The sequence below is a fragment of the Liolophura sinensis genome, chromosome 4 (genome assembly GCF_032854445.1).
Source record: "Liolophura sinensis isolate JHLJ2023 chromosome 4, CUHK_Ljap_v2, whole genome shotgun sequence".
In the NCBI taxonomy this organism is placed as follows: domain Eukaryota; kingdom Metazoa; phylum Mollusca; class Polyplacophora; order Chitonida; family Chitonidae; genus Liolophura; species Liolophura sinensis.
Genome location: NC_088298.1, coordinates 9,713,336 through 9,738,549, shown reverse-complemented (window position 1 = coordinate 9,738,549; position 25,214 = coordinate 9,713,336). Strand labels below are relative to the sequence as shown.

General features: G+C 38.7%; 1 protein-coding gene across 1 annotated transcript; it reads left to right on the top strand.

The window, feature by feature from the left end:
• The first annotated feature begins 4,016 nt into the window (after positions 1 to 4,016).
• On the top strand, positions 4,017 to 9,864 carry LOC135464925 (uncharacterized). The gene is made up of 5 exons (XM_064742498.1): positions 4,017 to 4,136; positions 5,003 to 5,201; positions 6,424 to 6,574; positions 8,429 to 8,482; positions 9,023 to 9,864. Exons 1-5 carry the CDS (start codon positions 4,017 to 4,019, stop codon positions 9,141 to 9,143), a joined length of 645 nt encoding a protein of 214 aa, XP_064598568.1. The 3' UTR covers positions 9,144 to 9,864.
• Positions 9,865 to 25,214: the final 15,350 nt, after the last annotated feature.

Sequence of the window (25,214 nt, the reverse complement as noted above, 5' to 3'; positions counted from 1 at the left end):
ATAATTTATATTGGCTTCAAGGCCAATATTGGCTAATATTGGCTTTAAAGAGGTGAATAAATATGTAGATATATGTAAAAGAAATGATTATTCTGATGTGGTATGAGGTGAAAGAAAAAAGGGAAACCTTCTCAGATTTCTACATCGTTGTAGAAATCGTTCGTTCTCATCAGGGATATCGAGTGTGAGCTGTGTAGTCATGATTATACTGACTGACTTATTTAGTCAAAGGATTTAACACTTTATGCTTATCACAATTGAGATATCAAGCAGCATAATCCTAGTACAATACAGTACAATACAAAGACAGTTGATAAGTCTGACGAACAGGTTAAGATAAGTCTAATATACAGCTCCATAAGTTAAATATAAATTAGGCCCGGTGATTTCCGTTTAACTCAGGTTTGTATTTTTCAATAAACAGAATTTCTTTCATATCCATTAAAGCTTTTCATGTGGTTTTCATGTGGTACTTTGTAAAAGGGAAAACAGTAAATGGAGGTGAAAGAGAAATAGCACATTTCCTGATATGCCCAACGGGGAGAAAACAAAGGTTTTCGTTAGTGATTTGTTGCCCACGATCGTAGATCTGTAGTTTGGCCAATGTATTCTTTACCACAACCGGAACAAATAAGGTAGTATATTACAAATTTCGATTTACATGACATCAAAATTTAACTTCAAGAACAGAGTTTGCGTTAAATCTAATGCTAGGGCCATCCACGACACGGACACAAGCTCCACATCCAGGTTTGTTACGTTTAGTGACTTGTACATTAGAGAAGCGAACCCGAGTTAATATTTTCTTTAAGTTAGGGGCTTCACGTTGACTGTTAATAATATCTTTCATTCAATCGCTATTACTTAATATTTGTAATATATTCCTGACAATCGGCAATGGATTATTGTTGTTAATATTGTAGGTAAGATAGTTTTAAGCTCACAAAGATGTTCATTACGAAAAATTGGGTCTTCGAATGTAGCCAACTTGGTTTCAATATCTACGTTTTTAGGTAGCTGATTTAAAAAATCTAAATCGAACGAAGCTAGTAATTTGTTCCAGGAAAGACCGTAATAAGATGTCAATAAGATGACTAGGCCTTTATGTTGGTGAAGAGGGACTGGTGATAATGGCTCTAAATTTCAGGTCTCCTGGATTAGGATGGACTATATATTTTGACATTTGGTTTTGGATAGAAGTTTTAATTTTAAATTATTAGTGTTCGACTCAAACTTAGTTATATATTAACCTGCGGGTGGTCGTGGGATTTATAATTATATCTTAATCGTTATACACACTTTTAAACGCACATTTCCGAACGGATGTTATGTAAGAATAAGGTATGTTATTTAAATTTTCTAAAAATGTTTCCAAATGGCCTTCATCAATAGTTCTGAGTGTCAAAGAGGAGCTACTTCTGACAGAAGAATCATCTGATTCAGATGGTTCCGGTCCGTTATCAGATTTATGCATTGATTCATCGTCCCTAAATCATATTTAACACACCAAACTATATATTAGACTTATCTTGACGTGTTTGTCAGACTTATCTGACATTGGATTGTATTGTACTAAGATTGTCCTATTTGATCTCTCAATTGTGTTAAGCATAAAGTGTTAAATTCAAGTCAGTACTGGCCGCTTCTGGTTTCCTGTTGTTGAGCGATCACTCAAGTATACACTGACCGTATACTGTATACAATCATGACTTCACACTACTAACACTCAGTGTCCCTGATGAGAACGAAAGTTCGAAACTGCGGTTGGAATACAACGATGTAGAAATTTAAAAACTTAGGTTTTTAAATACTGGAAAATTGAACTGCATATAGTGTTGTAACTGTCAAACATTATATAAACACTACCTAGCGCGGATACCTTACGCCATGGACAATGCATATTGTGAAATATATGCTGTCATTGGTGTCAGATGTTCGGAATAAACAGTACCGGTACTAAGTCTTTACACGCTTTAAGCATTAAGTCTTCACTGGCTTTAAGTCTGGCTTGGAAGCCTATCATCTTGCTGTTTTATTCTCATATATCTATAGGCTGTGTTGAGTTTTTGAGTAGTTTATTCGTGAAACAAGTCTTAGCTCTGAGCATAACCTTTAGACATATTGACATCCGAATAAAATGCCTGTTCCGGCTTTTCACTTCAATGTATTGTTAGCCGCGCGCACCACAAGCTGTAGTGGCGAGCAAATGTGTGCCAGGCAAGAAAGCACACATGTGGTTTATATTTTTGTTTTAAACTTACAACCATTGTTTTGGTCTAGGTAAGTAGTTCGTGATATTGGAACTTGAGTACTTCGTTAATATGTCTGCGTTACTATTTTACCTCTAATCATGTTTTTTTTTCATTTTTATTGTATTTATAATTTGACGAGGGTTGACAACAACAAAAATAACGCTGCAAGTGCAAGTTGAAGTTGGCAACCGCTGTCAGTGGCTAATTACTTTACTCTCTGTAATCTCATGTTGCTTTTAAAGTGATATCAATGCATTGAGGAACAGCTTCTCAGAATGAACATATGACAAGGGGCTCATTGACTAGCAAACGCATCAGCCTGGTTTTCAAAACTGTCAACCTTAAAACCACAACTAACATTGGCACTACCTGAGACTATAACAATGTGAAACTTGTAAGACAGTCTACGGGCGTGACGCATTTGATTATTTTACAGTTGATTTATCATTTGACTCAAAACTAGGGCTCAGTCTAAAAAACCGAGATTCGCCAAATCAAAGTAAATCAAATGAAATTCATCCAGGCCATTGTAGGAAAGCTTTCTACAATCCAGGTGGTTATTTTCATCAATTCTGTTATACTTTAGATTTTTCTACTGCATGCAACATTGAACATTAACGGGTCTAGTCCATCTAGATGGATACAGTGTGCTGTTTTAGAATTCGTACATTCATAGTAACACTGAGTCCATCAATGTCTATCAAATAAATCGCCTCACATCTCTGCACTCCAACTGATGGAGCTGGTCTTAATGAGATTCCAGTTCACGGCACTCAAACTTTCCAACACCGAAAATGCCAGCTCTTTTTATGCCTTTTTTCGATTGAAGTAAGTTGTCCTTGCAGATGGCAATCGAAATATATTAGTTTTCTTGAGGATTTCAATACCAAAACTCAGTTCAAACCCATCAGTAGGTCATGTGACACATCAAAGTGGCTGTCGACGGCGAGGCCTTTGCTACAGCTGTAGCTCTGGCAGTCAGTGTGACCACCACGCAGCAAGTTAATTAGTTTCACAGGTGAGGATAGTAAATTAAGAGGATAGTATAAGAGATTCCACCATAAAATTACATATAATGAGCAGAGGATGTGAGTTAGATTACTTTAAGTGGAAGGTAGATAGGAGCTTGAAATCCAGGCCATGTTTTTTGAGAGGCATTGATGGACTCAGTGTTAGGAAGAATATCAGAAATAATTATTTTTTTTTTAAATTTTACAGTTTTAAAACAGCACATTGAGTCCATATAGATAGACTGCAACTGGTCTAAAATCAGAGACACATGCTTCGAATTAGACCTGTCACAATGCTCGACCTTGAGCAGTGTCATTTTTAGGGAGTTCTCACATGTGTTGATCCCATTTGTCAGTCAAATTCATGAACACAGATGACAGTGAAGTTGTGGGAATCAATAACCAAGACAACATGGCAGCAAACCAGAGAGAAATTTATGAGAAAACTACTTAAAAGTTCTGGAAAATGAATAAACAAACCTGATTTGCTACGAACAAGTAGGTATAGTAGAATAGAAATAATGATTTCTTTTTTACAAGAAATGATCAGTGTTTCTTGAGTAATGAGTAATATTTTGTGGATAAGGGCAATTATTAGGACTTTATTCAGATTTATGTACATTCAGGTATAGATTTGGTTGCCTATATTAATTTGAGATTTGATACTTACGCATGAGTGCGTTGTGATTTATTAAGATTTATTATTTGCTCTATTTTGGTACATTTTCCAGGGCCTTATTCAAACCTAGATGTAATGGGGAAAGTGAAAAGAGGGCGACAAAAGCTTCATACTGCGGCCAAAAAATCCAAAACCAAAGAAGGCCATTCCACTAAAGGAGATGTCATGGTAGTGGATGTGGTTGAGAACATGCAGGTAAGCTGGAAATTGATACATCTGAAATTCTCACCAGGATTTAATGCCATGGCCCACATTCCAATAAAAATCAGATAAATTCTAGAAGAAAAATCTGGGAAAGATCACATTAGCCTCATCACACAAACACCATCACGTAAACATCATCACACAAACACCATCACATAAACATCATCACATAAACATCATCACATAAACATCATCACATAAACAAACACTTTCTTGTGTACACTATCATGCCATCACCATGACATAAACATCATCATGCAAACAAACATTTTTGTGTCTACACTATCACACAGTCACCATTACATTAAACATCAGCACATAAACATCATCATGCAAACACTTTCACATAAACATCATCACAAAAAAACACTATCACACAAACACTGTCACACAAATACCATCACATAAACACTCACAAAAACTGTCACATAAATATCACAAAAAACACTATCATACAAACACTGTCACACTATCACACAATGTCACGCAAACACCACATAAACACTGTCACAAAACTGTTACATAAATATCACATAAAGACTGTCACAAAAACTCTCACATAAATATCATCACAAAGACTGTCACAAAAACTGTCACAAATATCATCACATAGAGACTGTCACAAAAACTGTCACATAAATATCATCACATAAAGACCGTCACGAAAACTGACGCATAAATATCATCACATAAACACTGTCACAAAAACTGTCACGTAAATATCATTACATAAACACTGTCACAAAAACTATCACATAAATATGATCACACAAATGAATGTACCTGAACGACCACCATATAACCTTGTCACATGAAAAGACTTACCTGGAGTCCGGTACACATATGCCTTTTTACAGACTGACATTCCTCGGAGTCCATTTTTGACCCCTAACGAGTCAGCTAACCCGTTCTCTGGGGTGACTATCAACAAGGCCACGCTGACACAAAATTTACCAGACTTTGATGCCAGGAGCACAATTACAAGCAAGTCCTTCAAAGGTTTAGGGATAAAGAAGAAAGAGAAGAGAAAAGTGCGACACCAACTCTGGATGGAAAGTATGAGGCTTTTGATTTGTTTGATTTGTCGTGTGAAAAGTTTACATTATACTTGCCTGCATGAACGTGTGTGTAATGATAGCTACTTTAATTCTCAGTATTGTAAAAACGGTGAATGGCAATTTTGGCTCATGATGTTGATTGCTGGAAGTAGAAAGCTGTGACTTTAAAAGTAAAATATCTTGTTATATTTTTCTGAAGTGATGTACAAAAAAATAGCGCTTTAAGGTGACCTGACATGGTTGATGAATGAGGAAATTTACGAGAATTTGGTTTTGGTATCGTCTCGAAAGCGGGTCCTAGGATTATCTCCTGGTAAGACTCTGTTATCCGTTATGCTTAGGCTACAAGACTCTTACAGGCATTCAGGGTCTGCCAGCAACCAGCAGATGGTCATGGGTTTTCCTCAGGGTTCTGCTCGATTTTCTCCTACCATTATGATGGCCAACATTATTATTTTCATATAAGTGGAATATGCTTGCGTACGGCGTTAAACACCAATCAAATAAATCTTACAGGCATTCCGTACTTGTGATTTTTAAGTGAGAGATGATGAAATGGTTTCGCTGGTTTTATGTAATTGAGTGATCTCTGTCATTTGATATTTTAAGTACATGTAACTTGTAACTCTTAAACTGGCTTCTGAATAACTAATTTCTACCTGGGATTGTTCCTTATAATATATGGAAACATAGATCAGAGGACAACGCTTTGTTATCCTACAAGAGTTTTCTCCCCTTAATCTCTCCTCTTCAATCACATCATTAAACACCTGATAGGCAAATTATAGTTAAAAATCCTTAAAGTTTCTTGACATCCTTAAAGTTTCTCTCAACAAGGGTTGTACACAACGTTAAATACTGCGTAAATAACATAGAAGTACATTTATTCTTATTATAAAAGAAAAGTCTCTCGAAAACATACAAATCCATGTAATCTCCAATTTTTTTTTTAGAATTTAACTTCAAGACAAAATAAGAAGTTTAAAAATTTAGAGTAATATGCAAAAATTACCATTGTTTTAATGTTTATGTTCAAATCCAAACAAATTTAACCCTAAACTTTTGACTTTAACTGATCCAACTGCATCACTGTAATTTCTCTTTCAATGCTCTGGAGAAGGGAAAATGTGTTTTCCCGATGAACAAAGTTTAAAGAAAATTTTAGAGTATTGCCAAGATAACAGTTGACGCTAATATCATCGCTCTGCTTTACCTGCCAGAAATGAACGCTGCACAATCAGAAGTAATGAAAAAGAAAGAAAGAAAACGGAAGTCGAAGACTGCTGTTGTGGGGGACTTAACGGATTTACAGGAAACTCTTCCAACATTAGAACTGTTAATGAAGAAATCAACGGGAAAACCCCAAGACAAGTAAGTGGCATCAAAGTGTATTAGACAGAGTTTTTATTTATACAGGTACCTAATAATTGCCAATATCTTATATGGGTTTCCTCAATATTATTATGTCCTGTTGTGACATTCATATTTCTTCACGATTACTGTTCAATAAAAATCATCTTGGATTTATTTATTTCCTTTTATCTTATTTTTGTTTAGTGTAATACTAAAAACTATCTCACTCACAAACCACTGACTTTTTGCAAGTCACAGACTAACATTCACGTGTATAATGTACAGCACTGGATAATGGTAAGACAAGTTGCCTTCTGTGAACATGGTGAAAGCCACTTTCACACAAATAACGTCAGTCACAGACTAACATTCACATGTATATTGTACAGCACTGGATAATGGTACGACGAGTTGTCTTCTGTGAACATGCTGAAAGCCACGTTCACACAAATAACGTTAGTCAAAGACTAACATTCATGTGTATAATGTACAGCGCTGGATAATGATGCGACAAGTTGTCTTCTGTGAACATGGTGAAAGCCACGTTCACACAAATAACGTCAGTCCCTGACTAACATTCACGTGTATAATGTACAGCGCTGGATAATGATGCGACAAGTTGTCTTCTGTGAACATGATGAAAACCACGTTCACACAAATAACGTCAGTCACTTACTAACATTCACGTGTATAATGTACAGCACTGGATAATGGTACGACAAGTTGCCTTCTGTGAACATGGTGAAAGCCACTTTCACACAAATAACGTTAGTCACAGACTAACATTCACGTGTATAATGTACAGCACTGGATAATGGTAAGACAAGTTGCCTTCTGTGAACATGGTGAAAGCCACGTTCACACAAATAACGTTAGTCACAGACTAACATTCACGTGTATAATGTACAGCACTGGATAATGGTAAGACAAGTTGCCTTCTGTGAACATGGTGAAAGCCACGTTCACACAAATAACGTCAGTCACTGACTAACATTCACGTGTATGATGTACAGCACTGGATAATGGTAAGACAAGTTGCCTTCTGTGAACATCGTGAAAGCCACGTTCACACAAATAACGTCAGTCACTGACTAACATTCACATGTATAATGTACAGCACTGGATAATGGTAAGACAAGTTGTCTTCTGTGAACATGGTGAAAGCCACGTTCACACAAATAACGTCAGTCCCTGACTAACATTCACGTGTATGATGTACAGCACTGGATAATGGTAAGACAAGTTGCCTTCTGTGAACATGGTGAAAGCCACGTTCACACAAATAACGTCAGTCACTGACTAACATTCACGTGTATGATGTACAGCACTGGATAATGGTACGACAAGTTGTCTTCTGTGAACATGGTGAAAGCCACGTTCACACAAATAACGTCAGTCACTGACTAACATTCACGTGTATGATGTACAGCACTGGATAATGGTACGACAAGTTGTCTTCTGTGAACATGGTGAAAGCCACGTTCACACAAATAACGTCAGTCACTGACTAACATTCACGTGTATAATGTACAGCACTGGATAATGGTAAGACAAGTTGCCTTCTGTGAACATGGTGAAAGCCACGTTCACACAAATAACGTCAGTCACTGACTAACATTCACGTGTATAATGTACAGCACTGGATAATGGTAAGACAAGTTGCCTGCTGTGAACATGGTGAAAGCAACGTTCACACAAATAAGGTCAACTACTTAATTATGTCTGTGCTGTACAAACAATGAAATTGGGAAAGTCACTAGTGAATGCAGAGAACTGTGTGTATTTGTTGATGTGTTGAAGTTTTTACTGTTATCTCATTGTGGACAGTTAGGCTTTTAACAGTTATTTCATGATGACGATCCTGTATTGTAGACCCAAAGTGAAAACAAGAGGGATTGAAAAAGAAGCTAAACGACAGAAAAGAACGTAAGTGGATTTAGAGCACTATACTGTTTTCTCCTCAGCTCCTGAGGCTAAGCAGCACTGTCATATAATAATAGTTACATGTATGAAACCTAAGCTGATTATTATGAAAATTAATGCAAGGATAAAACAGAAAATGCTGATAGGCACATACTCTAATTCCTCAACTCTTGGGCTTATGAAAGAGCAACTTTCAGTGCAATTTATACATATTTTTGATTTGATTTTGGAGACAACACTACATTGGTTGGATTGGCCAATTTCAGGGCTTCTCAAAAAGTATAATATTATCAGTCTACACACACTACTGCATTCAGCATATGCTTAAATAAACACATTGCAAAACGCTTGAAGAATTAAGGTGTATGAATCTCAATTGTCATCTCACAAAAAAGGTTATGAATTTCCTGTGAACAGAGACAGCGATAAGGACGTCATACACATATCTTCTTTGCAATATGGAAGTTGTGAATTGTACATTTTTAATGTGATTATCTTTAACATGACAAAACTGTGAATTGCATATGTTTTCTGTTTGACCAGGCTGGAAGGTATCGCAATGTTCAATCAAGTCCTCAGTCACCCGGCGTATAAGGAAAACCCTACAGAGACCATTGCCATACATCTACATAACAAGATGCAACAGAGTGAAACAGACTCCTGACAGTGCAAAAATTCTGCATGCTAAGACATTGAAGTCGCCACAGTCTGCTTGTTGTAGGAAGAGAATAAAACAATCTCTGCCACAACTCTAGCATTCTTTGTGTGGTAATGGTAGCAGTAGAGATTTTGGCGTTGGATAACTTCATACCCCTGTGTGAAGATGTGAAGACTGTTGTCATGTGATCTGCTGACATTTGCTGTTGAATAATTGTTTGTTGCTCCATACCCTGTGTGTTGCACCATACCCTGTGTGTTGCACCATACCCCTGTGTGAAGATACACACTGACTACGCTCAGAACTGTTGCCATGTGTTTATTTATTTATTTATTTTGATTGATGTTTTACACCACATTCAAGAATGTTTCATTTATATGACATCGACCATCATTATGGTGGGAGGAAACCGGGCAGAGCCCTGTTGCCAGGTGATCTGTTGATGTACAAACATGTCAGTTTCTGATAAATTTGATGAAATCGTTGGATATATTCTCACGTCGTTGTACAGGTGCATGATATATGCATAATACATGTATGTACCGAAATGACCATGAATTTCAGCCATTCCCTAATTTTGAGAGTTCTGTTTAGTTTAGAAAGGTGTTTTGTGGTTTGCTTGGAAGTTCGGATAATATTCTACTCGGAAATTGTATGTTTCAGCACCATATATAATATTTTGTGACAGCTATTTGCTTGTAAAAATGCACTTTTATGAGTGAAATTTTGTGTAATTAAAGTCTTTCAGCTACATAAATCAACACTTAGAGTAGGTAGCAGGATTTGCAAACGTGACAGGTGGACAGAACCTGATAGGTGTGAATAGACATCTATTGCCAATCATATGTGTACAATTAGAGTTTGTTTTTTATACTGATTTATTTATATTATTAATTTCATTGGTGTTTCACGCGGTACTCAAGAATATTTCATTTGTACGACGTTGACCAAAATTACAGTGGGAGAAAAACAGACATAGCCCAAGGGAAACCTATGACCATCCACATGCTGCTGTCAGACCTTCCTACGTACGACTAGAGAGGAACATTTAAAAGCCAGCATGAGCTAGATTTGAACTCACGACATTGGGGAGAGTTTCCTGAGTCACTGTGCTGAGTTTGCATGTTAACGAGAAGATCACCAATCAGATATTCACCAGAATCATACGATACTACAGCTAATATCAGTATACGCATTTCGGCCGTAAGTCATTGTAAAAAAAAAAAAAATTACTACATAGATGTGGTAGACTTGGAGGTGCTTGGGGGTGCTTATATTTACCACAGTTGTCTGTGTTCAGTATTTACACTACTTTTGTCTGTCGTAAAATGCAGCGTATTAAATACAGATTTTATGCAGTGTAGGAATTTTTTTAGGGATTTGTCGAATTGCCGTCAAACCGTTGCTGATATGTGTCTGAATGCCTTTATTAATTGCAATTTACATCACTACATTATTTGTACCTAAATCTGCTTAAGCCATGTTGCTATGGGGCGTGTAATTTGCTACTGTTTATGCATTTACGTGAACAGTTAGAATAAAACACTAACTGATGTAAATTGACAAGAGACCGTATTTCACAGGTTACGTGTGACCATTTGCCAGCTATCAAACTGTCGTAGCTGCTCTGTTTTTTCTCGCTATGCTGTAAGAGATGTATTTACATTGTCTACTGTGTTCGAGCCTTATATTTGAAGAGTAAAGTACACGCAGCGTGCAGTTTATATCGTATAACGTTATGTTTCTGCATCGCTGCGCTTAATAAACGCGGTTTTATTCCTGCCGTTCACATGTTTTATGGCACTGAAGTCGAATACAAATATTCAATTATGTACTTGCCATTGGTTTATTTATTTATTTATTTGATTGGTGTTTTACGCTGTACTCAAGAATATTTCGCTTATACGACGGCGGCCAGCATTATGGTGGGTGGAAACCGGGCACAGCCCGGGGGAAACCCACGACCATCCGCAGGTTGCTGGTAAACCTTCCCACGTACGGCCGAAGAGGAAGCCAGCATGTACTTGCCATTTGAGCGACATGAGTGTTATACTATAGTCTGTACGCATGGAAATGTCATTTATACACACAGCTACCCATGTTGGATTTCTCCCCAGCCGTAGGTGGGAAGATCTGCCAGCAACATAGGAATGGTCGTGGATTTCCCCAAGAGCCCGGTTTCATCCGACCATAATGCTGGCTGACGTTGTGTAAATGAAATATTCTTGAGAACGACGTTAAACATCAATCAAATAAATAAATAATGTACGCAACAATACTTTAACATTGTACATGTGTGCAGTTGACATTATCAAGGTACTCCCAACTGTCGCATAGTTTAAAGGTCTAGTAAAACTAACCCTCCTAACTTACATAGTTTATATATGGTTTATGTTCTTGGAAACTATCATATTTCACAACAAAATGTATGCACACTAGTTACTAACTGTTCGTGATTATCCCAGTGACGTCATTGCTGACGTTAAATTCGCCACAAATCAAAATCGAACAAGACACACGCACAGGCTGTGGTCTCGTGTTCAACATGTAACTTCATGCGCGGAAGTGTTGGAAATAGTATAACGTAGTCTTGAAAGGCGAGAAAAACCAAGCACAAACTGGTGGTATGTAGGTGCGACACCCCACAAACGCTCGACTGCTTAGAGCTTTGTGCTGTCTTGCACCTCGCAAAAGACACAGGTTAAAAGATAAAATCATTGAATGTCACAAATTTGTCCGACCAACCAACAAACAGGCAGAGAAAATAACCCTATTGCCCCATCTGTTAAAAGTGGTAAATAGTTTTAACATAGAACCAAACACTTCACCTATTATTATTTTTTTTATTTGATTGGTGTTTTACCCCGTGCTCAAGAGTATTTCACGTATACGACAGCGGCCAGCATTATGGTGGGAGAAAATCGGGCAGAGCACGGGGGGAAACCCACTACCATTCGCAGGTTGCTGGAAGACCTTCCCACGTACGGCCGAAGAGGCATTTCACTAACTCAAGACCCTTGTGTATAACGTTGTCTGTTATGCACCACTTTGATTGTGCGAATTTTACGGCACTTATTGAATTATTATCGCAGAGGACAGTGTAACATGTTAACCCAAACAATAAATGCATTGATGAAATGATACTTGCAGCCCTCTATGTTTTGTCATCTTTGCTAAAACCTTTGTTCTTATAAAACCGGGGGCGTCCTTGACAGCGCAGCGCGATGACCCAAAAGCCTCCCACCAACGCGTTCAGGTGTAGCTCAAGTCCAGTGTCCTCTCCGGCTGGACGTGGAAAGGTCTGCCAGAAACCTGCGGATGGTCTTGGGTTACCCCCGGGCTGTGTCCGGTTTCCTCCCAACGTATTGCTGGCCGCCGTCGTATGAAATATTCTTGAGTACGACGTAAAACACCAATCAAATAAATAAATAAATCAATCAATCAATCAATCAATCAATCAATCAATCAATCAATCAATCAATCAATAAATAAATCTTATAAAAGCTTCAACGCACTTGGATTGTCAACAAACTATACAGAGCACGATTTGGATTCTGATTAAATTTATCCGTTTGCAGAACAATTCTGGCAACTTTTCGGCATCGTTGAAAACAGTTCACGGATTTTCTTTACGGGTGTCCTTCCTAGTTTCTCACTCTATCTACATTCGTAGTTCTTTTGTCGGTTTGTGTTGAACGTTGTTTGGAAATTGGCCTTTCTTTCCCGCCCGGAACGTTCATTATAGACGGCTGTTGGTATATGAATGCCTGTTTCGACACGTAGAATCAAATTATTTTACGATGCAGAGCTTTTTACCAAATGAAATATTCATCTTGCGAGCTTGCGTTTGTGCACTTTGGTTTCAGTTAAAATGCGAAATGCCAAGGTCTGTTAAGTTCAGGCGAAATGTCCTGCAAGGCTGTTTTCATTTTTTTAAAAATTTTAACTGATTACATACTTTGATACGCCCAGCTTTAATCTTGCACGCCTCTTCCTATTGCCTAATGCCCCCCCCTTCTTCCCCCTACCCCAATCCCTCCCACTGGCTACTTCTTTACTTCCTCTACACCACAATGAATTACACCACATTCTCAGCATGGTCCTCAGTCGGGAGATGGTGTGGAAATTACCGCGATGTCATTTTTAGTTAATTAATCGCTGCCCTACATATCTCGCAGCATGAAGATAAACAGCGATTATATGTTTACACGTACTGTACAGGCTGGTTAATGTAATGACGTGTTTATATTTCCATCGTTATGCTGTGGCTCATTTGTACCTGATTACTCGATTAACGGATGAGTTATTTTTAATTACATGGTCTAATTATTGTTTTAGTGGAAATAAGCGGTTGCCATGTACAGTCTACGTCAGGAGGTTTGGGTGACCTACGAGTTTGAAATCTGAATTGCCTGTCATGCTCAGGATATCAACTGTCTTCCCAGCATTATTCAGATCTGATGACTGCTTCTCTGAGATACCCGAGTTTCAGGGATTTAGAAACTTGCACCGGCAAACCCTCTTCGAACAATAATGCGGTCAATGAAAATTTTGCATCGAGAGGTCAGACTGACGTCCGCCATGTTACATGCTCGAACCTCAGGAAAGATAAATTGTTGAAAACTCAATGTTGTGACTAGAGTATCCCAATATCTGAAAAAAGCAAGAAAAATAAAAAAGAAAACAAACAAATAAACAAACAAAAAAACAAAAAACAAAAAAAAAAACAACAAAAAAAAACCCCAAAAATTTCCAACAAAAAGTCCAGGTGAAAGAAATTTTCGAACAGCCTGCACGTTACAATCCAAAACATGGCGGGCGTTGGTTCTACTCGTTCGATTCAAAAGTTTGATAGGTTGGATTACTGTTTAAAGATGGTTGACCGATGTTAGCTTTGATGAAATTAAGTCTATTCCTCAGACAACTTAAGGAATCAGTATATAGCAAATATTTAAGGCCAGGCTCTAATTGTAAACGTCAGTGAAATTTTCTGTGTGGAACAGGTAGTCGGCCACATATGGCTCTATATAAGCATGAGTACGAACTCTGTCAGAATCTAGAGGCTAGATATGCTCTTCATTTGAAAGGCCTGGTAACCGCAGCTGTGGGTGGTACCGTTAGCTTCCGCTCGTACATCGTGTTCGTGTGACATTCCTCACGCCGACAGGGTATGCGTTACGTCCAACTATATCTGACCTCCTGATTCTGTTACTTTGACCCCATGGTCTGACGTAAATCGATCCTGGTGATAGTGTGGAGTTGTTCACAACAAATATATGTCAGAAAAGGTGTACTTTACACCGCACAATACACCATACACCACTTATGAGGTGTACCAGATAACGTTATGGTCTTGCTGAAAGGTTTTTGCTGACGTCATTTGATTGTATAAGAGCTCCCCTTTGATTTAATGAAATTTATAAATAACACAGAAGAGGGATGAGGATACATGAAATGTTGTATGTGCGGAAATGTAGGCCTATAACTGAACATATTTGTGGAAATGTAGGCCTATAACCGAACATATTTGCAGAAATGTAGGCCTATAACCGAACATATTTGCGGAAAAGCAGGCCTATAACTGAACATATTTGCGGAAATGTAGGCCTATAACCGAACATGTTTGCGGAAATATAGGCCTATAACCGAACATATTTGCGGAAAAGCAGGCCTATAACTGAACATATTTGCGGAAATATAGGCCTATAATTGGACATATTTGCGGAAATATAGGCCTGTAACTGAACACATGTCATGTTCCCGTCTTGTCTGTTGAAGGGTCATATTGTCCAGATTTGTTATTTATTCATAATTAGATAACCCTGTATATATTGTCACTTTGAGATAGGGGGCCTCCGTGGCTTAGTTGGTTAGCGCGCTAGCGCAGCGTTATGACCCAGGGGTCTCTCACCAATGCGGTCGCTGTGAGTTCAAGACCAGCTCATGCTGGTTTCCTCTCCGGCCGTACGTGGGAAGGTTTGTCAGCAACCTGCGGATCGTCGTGGGTTCCCCCCGCCCCCCGGGCTGTGCCCGATTTCCACCCACCATAATGCTGGCCGCCGTCATATGAGTCAAATATTCTTGAGTACGGCGTAAAACACCAATGAAATGAAATGAAAACTTTGAGATAATAAAATGGTTAATAACGGAACATAAATTTAAAAAATTGACACCCAATGTCAGCAGTTAATAAACCTGATTTTGTGTACGTCTTCAGCCAATACTCGACAATCTCCGCCAGTATGTCATACAAGACCAACCTTTAACTGCTGACAGAGCTTTGCCATTTTCTTCCGTTGTAGAAAATGGATCAAAATGATAAGTCTCGAATTTCTCCAGGCAATTGTTCACTCCTCAGCATGCGTTTGGGATAACACAGCAGTAAAGAGCCCATATTGTTAGTTTCTTGAAGTTTTCAGATGATTTGGCATGCATGAAGGCGTGGATTCTCAGCACTACGCGAAAGGATTTTGTACCAAGCAGGGCATACAAATAAGATAGCTATTCGCAGCGTCCGATTATTCCGGATTATATGAGGAGGGATTAAGATAGGCGCCTATCCTAACCCTAGCTATGAGTATGCAGCTGTCTGAATTTGATAATTATAGCTTTAAAAATTATTTATATTTGCTCAAACCTTGTAGAAATTAAGCATTGGTCATAATCACACATTCGAATTTCTGTGAAATTTACATCCTACTTTTAACCACTTTGAAATGAAGAGAACGGCATAAATTGTAAAGGAGAAATATTCTGAGAATCATGTCCGATAACAACTGGATATTATAGTATGCCAGACAACAGAAAATCTGCGCATCATATGCGCATTGTGAACATCAACAAATCATGGTGTTGGACTTTTTTTTATTTTTTAATTTAGGTGACATTTTCACCTCCTTGCCTGCCTGCATGAAATGTTCCGCGAAGCCTCTAAACGTCACTATCTTCAGATAGCGACCTATCAGTGACATTTCCTGTTTAGATTTATCTGCTAAAATGATCACCAGGGCACACCTCAGGGGCGGAGGGGCGTCATTTAATATTTTAGGGGCTGAAGCAGCCAATTTACTACCCCAGCTCAGTTTTGGAACTGATAATATAATTAAAGTTGGCTGTTTGGGGTTTTGCAACTTGTGGAACGTAACACAGAGAGGTTACTTTGGTCTAAGCGAAATTATTTTCTGAGCTCTAGACTTGGTCACCTATGTTTTTTTTGCAAGGATGTTTACTGTAATAAGATAAAAACCCACTGGGCACCCCATCCCCGGTTTGAATCTGAGCGGGAGGTATAGAGTGAGGGTGGCGGGTGCGGTCTCTTCATCTTGTCCGTATAGAAATTTGAGCAAAAAAACTGATATGGTTAATCGATGACCTAAGTGCACCCGTTTGTGATAAATAAATTAAATGTCTCTTAAAGTACACTCGATATTCCTTAATATGATCTTAAAAGGCAATTATTTTTACCTGTGGACAAATTTTTTCTAACAGTTTGAGTAAACTTCCTGTTCCTTAACAGGGCCATTCGTATACAAAATAAATAAGCAATTAGAAATGGATTAAATATAGCGCAGATTGATCTATTTTCAGATATGTTTTCAAGTTCACGAGTAGTATCGCTTGTAAATAATAAAGCTGGCTTTTTTTTTCTAGAAATGACTCTATTCTATCTATTCTGAATTGATAGCACAGCTTCATGTCGTTGTAACTTCCTGCCGAGCACGTGCTAAGTTCAGCTGAAGTCCTCGAATCGTTAGTCATTTTATACACTCTAGGACCGTATGGCCACGTGATTCACATTTGTGTGACAAATGTCATCTACCAGCGATTATTTCCTAATAGATATCGACGTGAACTGGAAGCGTTTTAAGCCACCCTAAGACGCTATTACCGAACACGGACCCGGGATCCGGGGTAACACAGAGTTGTGGGCGGGGCTCAGCATGAGTGACATGTGATGACGTCGCTCACGTTCTCCAGGACATCGTTATTTAACCCTCGTCGTAACTGATTACCGTCGATTATACTGGGCTAAAGTCTTCTTACAGATTCTAATTCACACCTGATTAACATCAGACCCCTGCACGTAAGCTGCAAGTCGCTTGCAATCACACATCAAAGGAACGCCGCCAGGTAACTGGATTTCAGGTAGGTACTTCGTGCAATTCTTTCTTATTTTAATAAATACTTGATTGTGTCTCAACTTAATTCCTGCAAGAACATTTGCTGGTGAAACAATTGTTGGTGGCCGTGTATATAATGGCCCCTTGACGGAGGCGTGTACAAAAAGCATTTCCCCTGCCTCGGTATATGCAGGTATAGACACCTTATTTCGCATGCCCGTCATTTCGTGAGTTTCTGTCCATGTATAAAAAACATGGATGTGTGACGGGCTGTTAAATAAAGGACGGTCAGTTGTTGAAGAAAGGATTGTTAGTTGTTGAACAAAGAAATGGTCAGTTGTTGAACAAAAAATAATCAGTTTTTGAACAAAGAATGGTCAGTTGTAATGCTCATTTCCCCAGTGGTGCGTTTTAATATTTAATCTTACCTACATTATAAGCATGTTAACGAAGACAAAATCACTGAAGTAATGCTGTATAACTATTGGCGAGAGCTCGATTCGAACTCTATGTTTCAGTGATCAAGGCTGGAGAGAGAGGGGCGACAAACGTCTGTGCCTGCGAGAACTTAGTATAAGCTGCATTCGCAAATTCTTCCATGCTACATGACAAACCTTAAATGTTTTATCTTCGTTGTTCATTCCCTTATTGTGCCAAATGTTTTTAACATGTTTTTTTTTGCTAAAGTGTTCTATATACCATAACAAAATATAAAATTAACTTTGATGTGCACACAAATGTATATTATTGAACAAAATGTTTATTTGTACTTCACGATATAAAATATCCTATAAATAACCTATAAAATACCTTTAGGCCTATATGTGCAATCAAATGCATTCCTTTGCATTGCAAACGAGAGAAAATCTGGAGGATGAAAAACGAGAGCATGCAGGACTGGCGAAATATCCCACAAGGTTATAGAGTGTAGGTAGAACTTGCCCTCAATGCATTCAGTCTTGCCGCTACTGGGGTGTGCATTCTAATCAGGGCAAGTTGAGCTGTCGACGTCAGATCGAGTTGACAGTGGATTTATATAGAGCCGAGCTTTGCGTTTGTTTGTGTATTCTGTTATCACACAGCTGGGAAGGTTTATCATATACGGTAGCTTTTTGGTATCATGGTGACAAAAAATTGAGAATTTTCGAGTTTGTTTCTCAAAAGTTTGACTTTATTTTCTGCCCAGTTTTATTACTCAATTTTATTTTATTAATGTTCACGAAATTTGTCCGTTTTCCCTGAAATTTCCATTATTTTGTGTGAGTATTAGTTTTATCTGGAGTTGTGCCGATCACGTCTTCTCTTCTCTTGTGACATTATCTGTGATTGCATTTGGTTCGATGTTGTTATGAACCACTATAAAGAGTGAGCAAATGGGGTTAAGAAAGAAGTGTTTTTTTCTGGAATTGTTTATTCATTGTGACTCTAATAGGCCTCCGTAGTCTTGAGAGAATCAGTTATAGGGTGTAAAATGTCACAGATGTTCACAGTACTCCACATGGGTAACATGCTGATCACAGACACTGTGACATAACTGTGAACTTGTGCTATGGGATGTATCCGTTGCTACTTTTGAAATATGTACACAACCAATGGGAATAAAACCCAGATTAAGGTAGACTGACAAAGAGACCGTATTTCATGCTAACTATCGCACTGTCGCCACTGCTCTGAACTTACTCTGTAAGCTGGTCCCTTTCGTAGAAGTCCATAATTCTTGAGTACGGAACAACAATCAAATAAATTTTTCAATATTTCTTAGCTTTTGGATAAAACTTAGTGCATCTTCATTTTTTTTTTAAATTTTACTTTATTTTTTTTTATAGTCTTTATTTTGTAATCTTTGGGACCACAATAAGCCGTAACTATACTGTGACCCATTTGGTGAATACAGCAATTTGACAGATGAATAACTGTATGTGTGTATAATTATGTATATACAAAGTAATCAGACTAGCGGATTGGGCTACATATCAACAGGTCAAAATGGACGATATAATGCAGCCGTGTGCTTGAATAAATAGGAAATTCGACAGATATTTAAGAACAATATTTTGGAAAATTTTCCTAAAATTATAAAGCTAAATATGCAAATACGATTACAGATATTTTTGTCTCTTAGAGAAAAGCCTGAGACTGATGATATAAATACACACTGCTTAATTAAATCTCTCTCATGAATAAAGCAAACCACATGCTGCATGATTATATCATTGGATTTTGCCGGAAATGTGTTGTCCCCAGAAAGTAACGTAACAGGCGTAATAACACCATTATAACCCAAGGCCGTAACACCATCTATTAGTTTTACCATCTGTGCATCATACAGATGACATTTTAACAGGTAATGTTCAGCATTTTCATACTTGTGGCCAAAAGCACATTTTGGAGAATCAGAAAGGAAGTTGTCAAATAGATCGCCATTGAGATTACTGCAGCCATTTCGAAGTCGGTATATCAAAATGTTTGTCAATCTAGATTCTGAGTAGTACCATAGAGGTGGTTTTGTCGACTGAAACAATAAAATGAGCTTAGATTTAAAATGGGCTGGATAGCTGAGTTGTTTCATATGAGAGGGGGGGGGGGGGCATTCCAATCTCGAACAGTGCGAGGGAAGAATGAATTTCTGAACTGTTCAGCGTAACGGATAGGGATTTCCATTAGGACAAAAATCTGGGATAAGACGATTTAGAACATAAGTTGGTGTTTGATTTGTTTATTTATTTATTTGATTGGTGTTTTACGCTGTACTCAAGAATATTTCACTTATACGACGGCGACCAACATTATGGTGGGTGGAAACCGGGCAGAGCCCGGGGGAAACCCACGACCATCCGCAGGTTGCTGGCAGACCTTCCCACGTACGGCCGGAGAGGAAGCCAGCATGAGCTGGACTTGAACTCAGAGCGACCGCATTGGTGAGAGACTCCTGGGTCATTACGCTGCGCTAGCGCGCTAACCAACTGAGCCACAGAGGCCCCAGTTGGTGTTTGAAAAACAATTTTATAGAAAAGTGTCTTCAGTTAAGGTATCCCAGGAAAATGGAAAATGGGCTGCATACAGAGATAACATTATTAATGTCTATATTTCTCTACTTTCCGCATGCACCACAGAACAAAAATGGCTGCCAACGACTACTTAGAGAAGAAGTGGCGTAATGTGTTCCGCTTTAGAGACACGACCGGGGACCGTTCTCTGTCTAAGGAAGATTTTGAGCTGGTTTCATCCCGACTCGTGGAGAAAAACGGACTGACCGGTGAAAAGGCTCGACAAACCAAAGAACGACTGGAGGCCGGGTGGAAAGACTACTACGACTTTTTTGGCGGGAACAAAGCGGAATTATCCGAGGCAGATTTCCTAACGGCCAGCAGAGAGATGTACAGCAAACGTGGAGCCGCCTGGCGGCAGGCCATCAGCAACTACGCAGCTGGTTGTTTTGACGTCATTGACAGTGACGGTGACGGCGTCATGACGGTGGATGAGCTGGACGCTTACTACCAATCGTACAAGGTCAACAACCGGAAGTTCGTCGAAGAAGTTTTCCGTCAGATAGACTTGGACGGAAACGGAACCATCAGCAAAGAGGAATTCGTCGCTGCGCATGTCAGCTACTTCTTTGACTCTACTCCCGGAAAAGATATCCCGGTTTTATTCGATGTGGACAAGGCAAGAGCCTAATAGACTGATAGACTCGCACAATTTCCTCGTTACAGAATAACAATGACACTGTTGTCAAAACACTGATCACAAACTGGTGGACTATATATGACAATTCCCCACAGATTATAATTTAGTGTAAATGAACAATCAACAGGAAACAAAAAGGACAAAAACGGAGATTTACGACTGTCCGACTTATGCCTTAATATTCACTTCAAAGGGTCTTTTTATTCTTTAAGCTTGTTTCATTAATAAGTATGCATTCGGTTTATGGGTGAGCTAATCGTGGGGTGTAAAGTGGGGCGGGGGAAGCCCGAGGTGGCTATTTCAAATCCTTTCTTTGTATTTATTTATTTATTTGAAGGTGCTTTACGCTGTGCTGAAAAATATTTCACTTATACGACAGCATCCAGTATTATGGTGGGAGGAAACCCGGAGAGCCTGGGGCAAACCCACAGCCATCCGCAGGTTGTTTGTAGATCTTCCCATGTACGTCTGGAGAGGAAGCCAGTATGAACTGGACTTTAACTGGCAGCTATCACATTGGCGAGATCCTCCTGGGTCCTTGCTCGTACGCTTGCCACCTGGACAAGGGGGTGTTTTTCACGCAACCATTAGCCTATTATCACATTGTCGTTGCTGCCCTGGTTTAACTCCCTACGCTGTCGGTGTTTTACATGAAATATTTTATATTGAGTTTTTACAACGGAACAAACAACATAGGGAGAAGTAAGACGAACAACAGTTTTGTTTTACATTCAAATGATTTTAAGTGAATAAAAGCTCCGTCTTAAATAATATTTTTCTGTCTTCCTACATCTATATTCTTTTTTTTTCAGGCGGAATATATTTGGTGGTTTAACGCTGTTAGTACACGACTGCTGTTATAAACAGAGCTATATATAGAATATATATAAAAAATCAGGAACACGTCCTTGTTGTTTATTTTTGTAACAATATCTTGTAGTGATGCATGACGTGATTGTACGGGATTTGTAGAGATGACAAGATTTGATATTTAAAAGCTCACATGAACGACGACTGGATCCGTGTTTAGACAGAAAACAGCCTTTATGCAATACTACATCATGTTCAAACGCTGAAGAAAGTAAGAAATACAAATCGGATGACAACCCGAACTCGAAATCAGAAGGTCTATTTTTGTATCTTTTTGTCGAACGTTTGTACATAAATGAATAAAATCTGCCGCTGAAACATATGGTATCCTTGTTTTAAAAATGCAAGCAGCTGATTTTAAAACAGACCTGATAAAACCCTTAGCAACAGTAAATGACATTTAGGAAAGACTCCATGTAACTAGAGAGGAAATCGTCCCACTTCGGTGAAGCAGCGAGGTGTAATTTTTTACTGTTACAAACTCACGTGAATATGAAGTACAGTTACCTAAGAACATGTGTGTGGAAAATTGAAATGATATCGTTTATAAAAGCAGATTTTGCTATTTTTAGGCGTTTTCCAGCGGGAATTCCCTTCATAATAAAAATATAATTACGTGAATCAAAACCATTTCCACATATTTGGTGTCTAGTTAGGGAGTAAAAAACTATAACGATATATCGTGTTGGTTCACACAATCATGTTTTCATAGATGGAACAAAAAATAATTTGGAAGTTCAGGGGAACTCTACATTCACCTAAATATTTTATAGCTTGGAACGCACTATCCGCATTGGTCCAGTTAAAACAGTTGTAATTAATAGGATAACGCGTTCCGTTCCAGTAATTGTATACCTTCTTTTTTTTAGTGGTTAGCAAAGTCAGACAATGGATGGGGATTAATTTGAACCACACAAGAAATTATTTTTTATATTTCTTCACATATTGTCAAGCTATATGTTAGATAAGTGAAACCTCAACGCTATGATAAAAGCATATAGCACAGTTACACTGAGAAAGGGGGCACCTGCATGTTCATCAGTTTTGCCTCGCAATATATGTATTAACTATACTGTCATACGTTCACGGTATAATTCGTAATACAAAACTTGGTTTCAAATACCAACGTAAGGAAAAGGATATAATTCTATGCATACAGCATAGAGTAGGCTCATGGTTAGTAACGAATATTTCAGCTCGGCCAATTTCATCAGCTACACCTGCCACAAACAACTTCAACCGCACACCGGGTAGCCCATGTGACATTTCGTAGACGATCTGTCACTGTGAGCAGATTGGCAATCGATCTGAGGATTTCCCATCTAGTTGCACGAGGTCATTCTGAACACGTCACAAGGCGATTGTGCCTTTTCAAGTTTTCACCGGCGCCCAGAACTCGAAAATGATAGGATTGCTTTGGAAATGGTGAAATGGGGAAATGGGAAATATACGTAGGTTGACTGACTGCTTCATCCAAGTATTTATTCTTTAATTGAGATTAATCAGCTACGCTGTACAATACAATATCTCACTTACATAATGTCGTTCGGGTTTACAAAATCGTTGAACAAAATCGAGCTGGACTTATGAAAATCAACACCCGTCAACAGCTGACAAACTTTCTGACTTGTCACCCTGGGGTCGAAGAAGCGAAAGCTGGATTCGAACACGCGACATCATCTGTCAAAGGCCTGGTTGTCTCAGCGAGCCAGTTTTAACCGCCTCAGCCATCGAGTGGTTCTAATAGTTGTATGACGGTGATCAGCTTTATGGGAACCGGAGTCCCCCGCATGGACCACCGCCCTTCACAAAGCACCTGACGAACACTCTGACCTAAAGTCGAACCACCGACATCTGGATTCCAACAACTGATGCCGCCCGTCATTGGCCTGCGTGCTAGTCGCATCGAGCCAGTTTTAAACACCTGAGCCAGCGAGTGCCTCGTTTTCGATCAAGTATAGTGTGAAAATCTCTCTTATATCAAACTGAACTCACAGCTAGATTCAGTTTACCAAATAACCTCCCGAAATCGCCGCACCAGAAAAACATCAGTCCCAAGTCATCTACCTTTATTCTTCATTTTTTTTTATATGTTTAACAAGCAGTGAAAGTTTACCCATATGACAAAACGACGTAGGTCAAAAAGCCTGTTTTTACACAAAAATCGTATCTCTTTGAACTGATGGGAAGACTTATCTGATTTTAGTCAATATGATGGATTTCTAGCTTTATTTCAAAAGTCATCATTTATCCGCCTCCCCTTTCTTGCAGACGAGGAAGGGGAAAAACATCTATTAAATATTATAAAATGTGTCGTCCTGGTGTTTATTCATAAACACTATGTTTAGTAACTTAAGGGAACACAAACAAACCAGCTAAAAAAAAAACATCCTGCTATTTAGTGTAAACATCCGATAAACATGTTTACTATAATAGACATTTTTACGTGTTTATCGGGTTTACAATGTTTTTTTTAACTGGACTGTTTGCGTTTGTTGGGTAGTTCATTGAAAATATAGGCCACATTTTACTTTAGCAAACACATCCCTTTAATTACTAGGAACGCGTCGGTAGTGGTTAAAGCGTCCGCCAAGAAGCCAGGCACCTGAGATAAAACCCGGGTCGGTGCCTGTTGCGGCCTCGCTTGGAGCTCAGTCCTGAGAGGTGACAGCACGGAAACAAGACTGGTTGGCCCAGTGTTTGTATAATGTGAGGGGCGTCACGTCTTGTGTCTTCGGCATGATATTTCAGTGCCGGTAGTACTTTGGCGACATAGTCTGGCCTAGCCACAAGATGGCACAGTACATGCACACACACACGCACGCACGCACGCACGCACGCACGCACGCACGCACGCACGCACGCAGACACACACACACACACACACACACACACACACACACACACAATGACTCCTCGCAATCATATGAATGACAAAAAAAAAAAACAGGACGTAAAACCAAGCGCACATGCATGCATACTTCAATTTCCATGTACACTCATGTGGTCTTTATATGAATAAACACCAGAACGCGTTTATAAAGTGTAACAGAAATGTGTTTATGTACGAAGAACTTACAATATTTTTTTTACATTATTGATTACTTTCTTACATATTCGTCCATTATTTCTCAAGTCTATAAAGCTCCGTAAAATTTAAGATATTTAAAACTCGAATTTGAATTTCATGTTTATGTGCGAGGAAAGATTAAATATGGAGAATGACAATGTAAAATAAAAACAAAAATGGTCAAATTTCACTCCTGTGGGGTTCTTGTATCCTTAAAGACGTCCATTTTCGTTTTGTTCTGATTTTGGATGTTATCACGATGACTTGATTTCGGAAGAGGGGTGGAAACAGACATAAGCAGCCACAGCCACATGTGCCTGGTAACTCTGT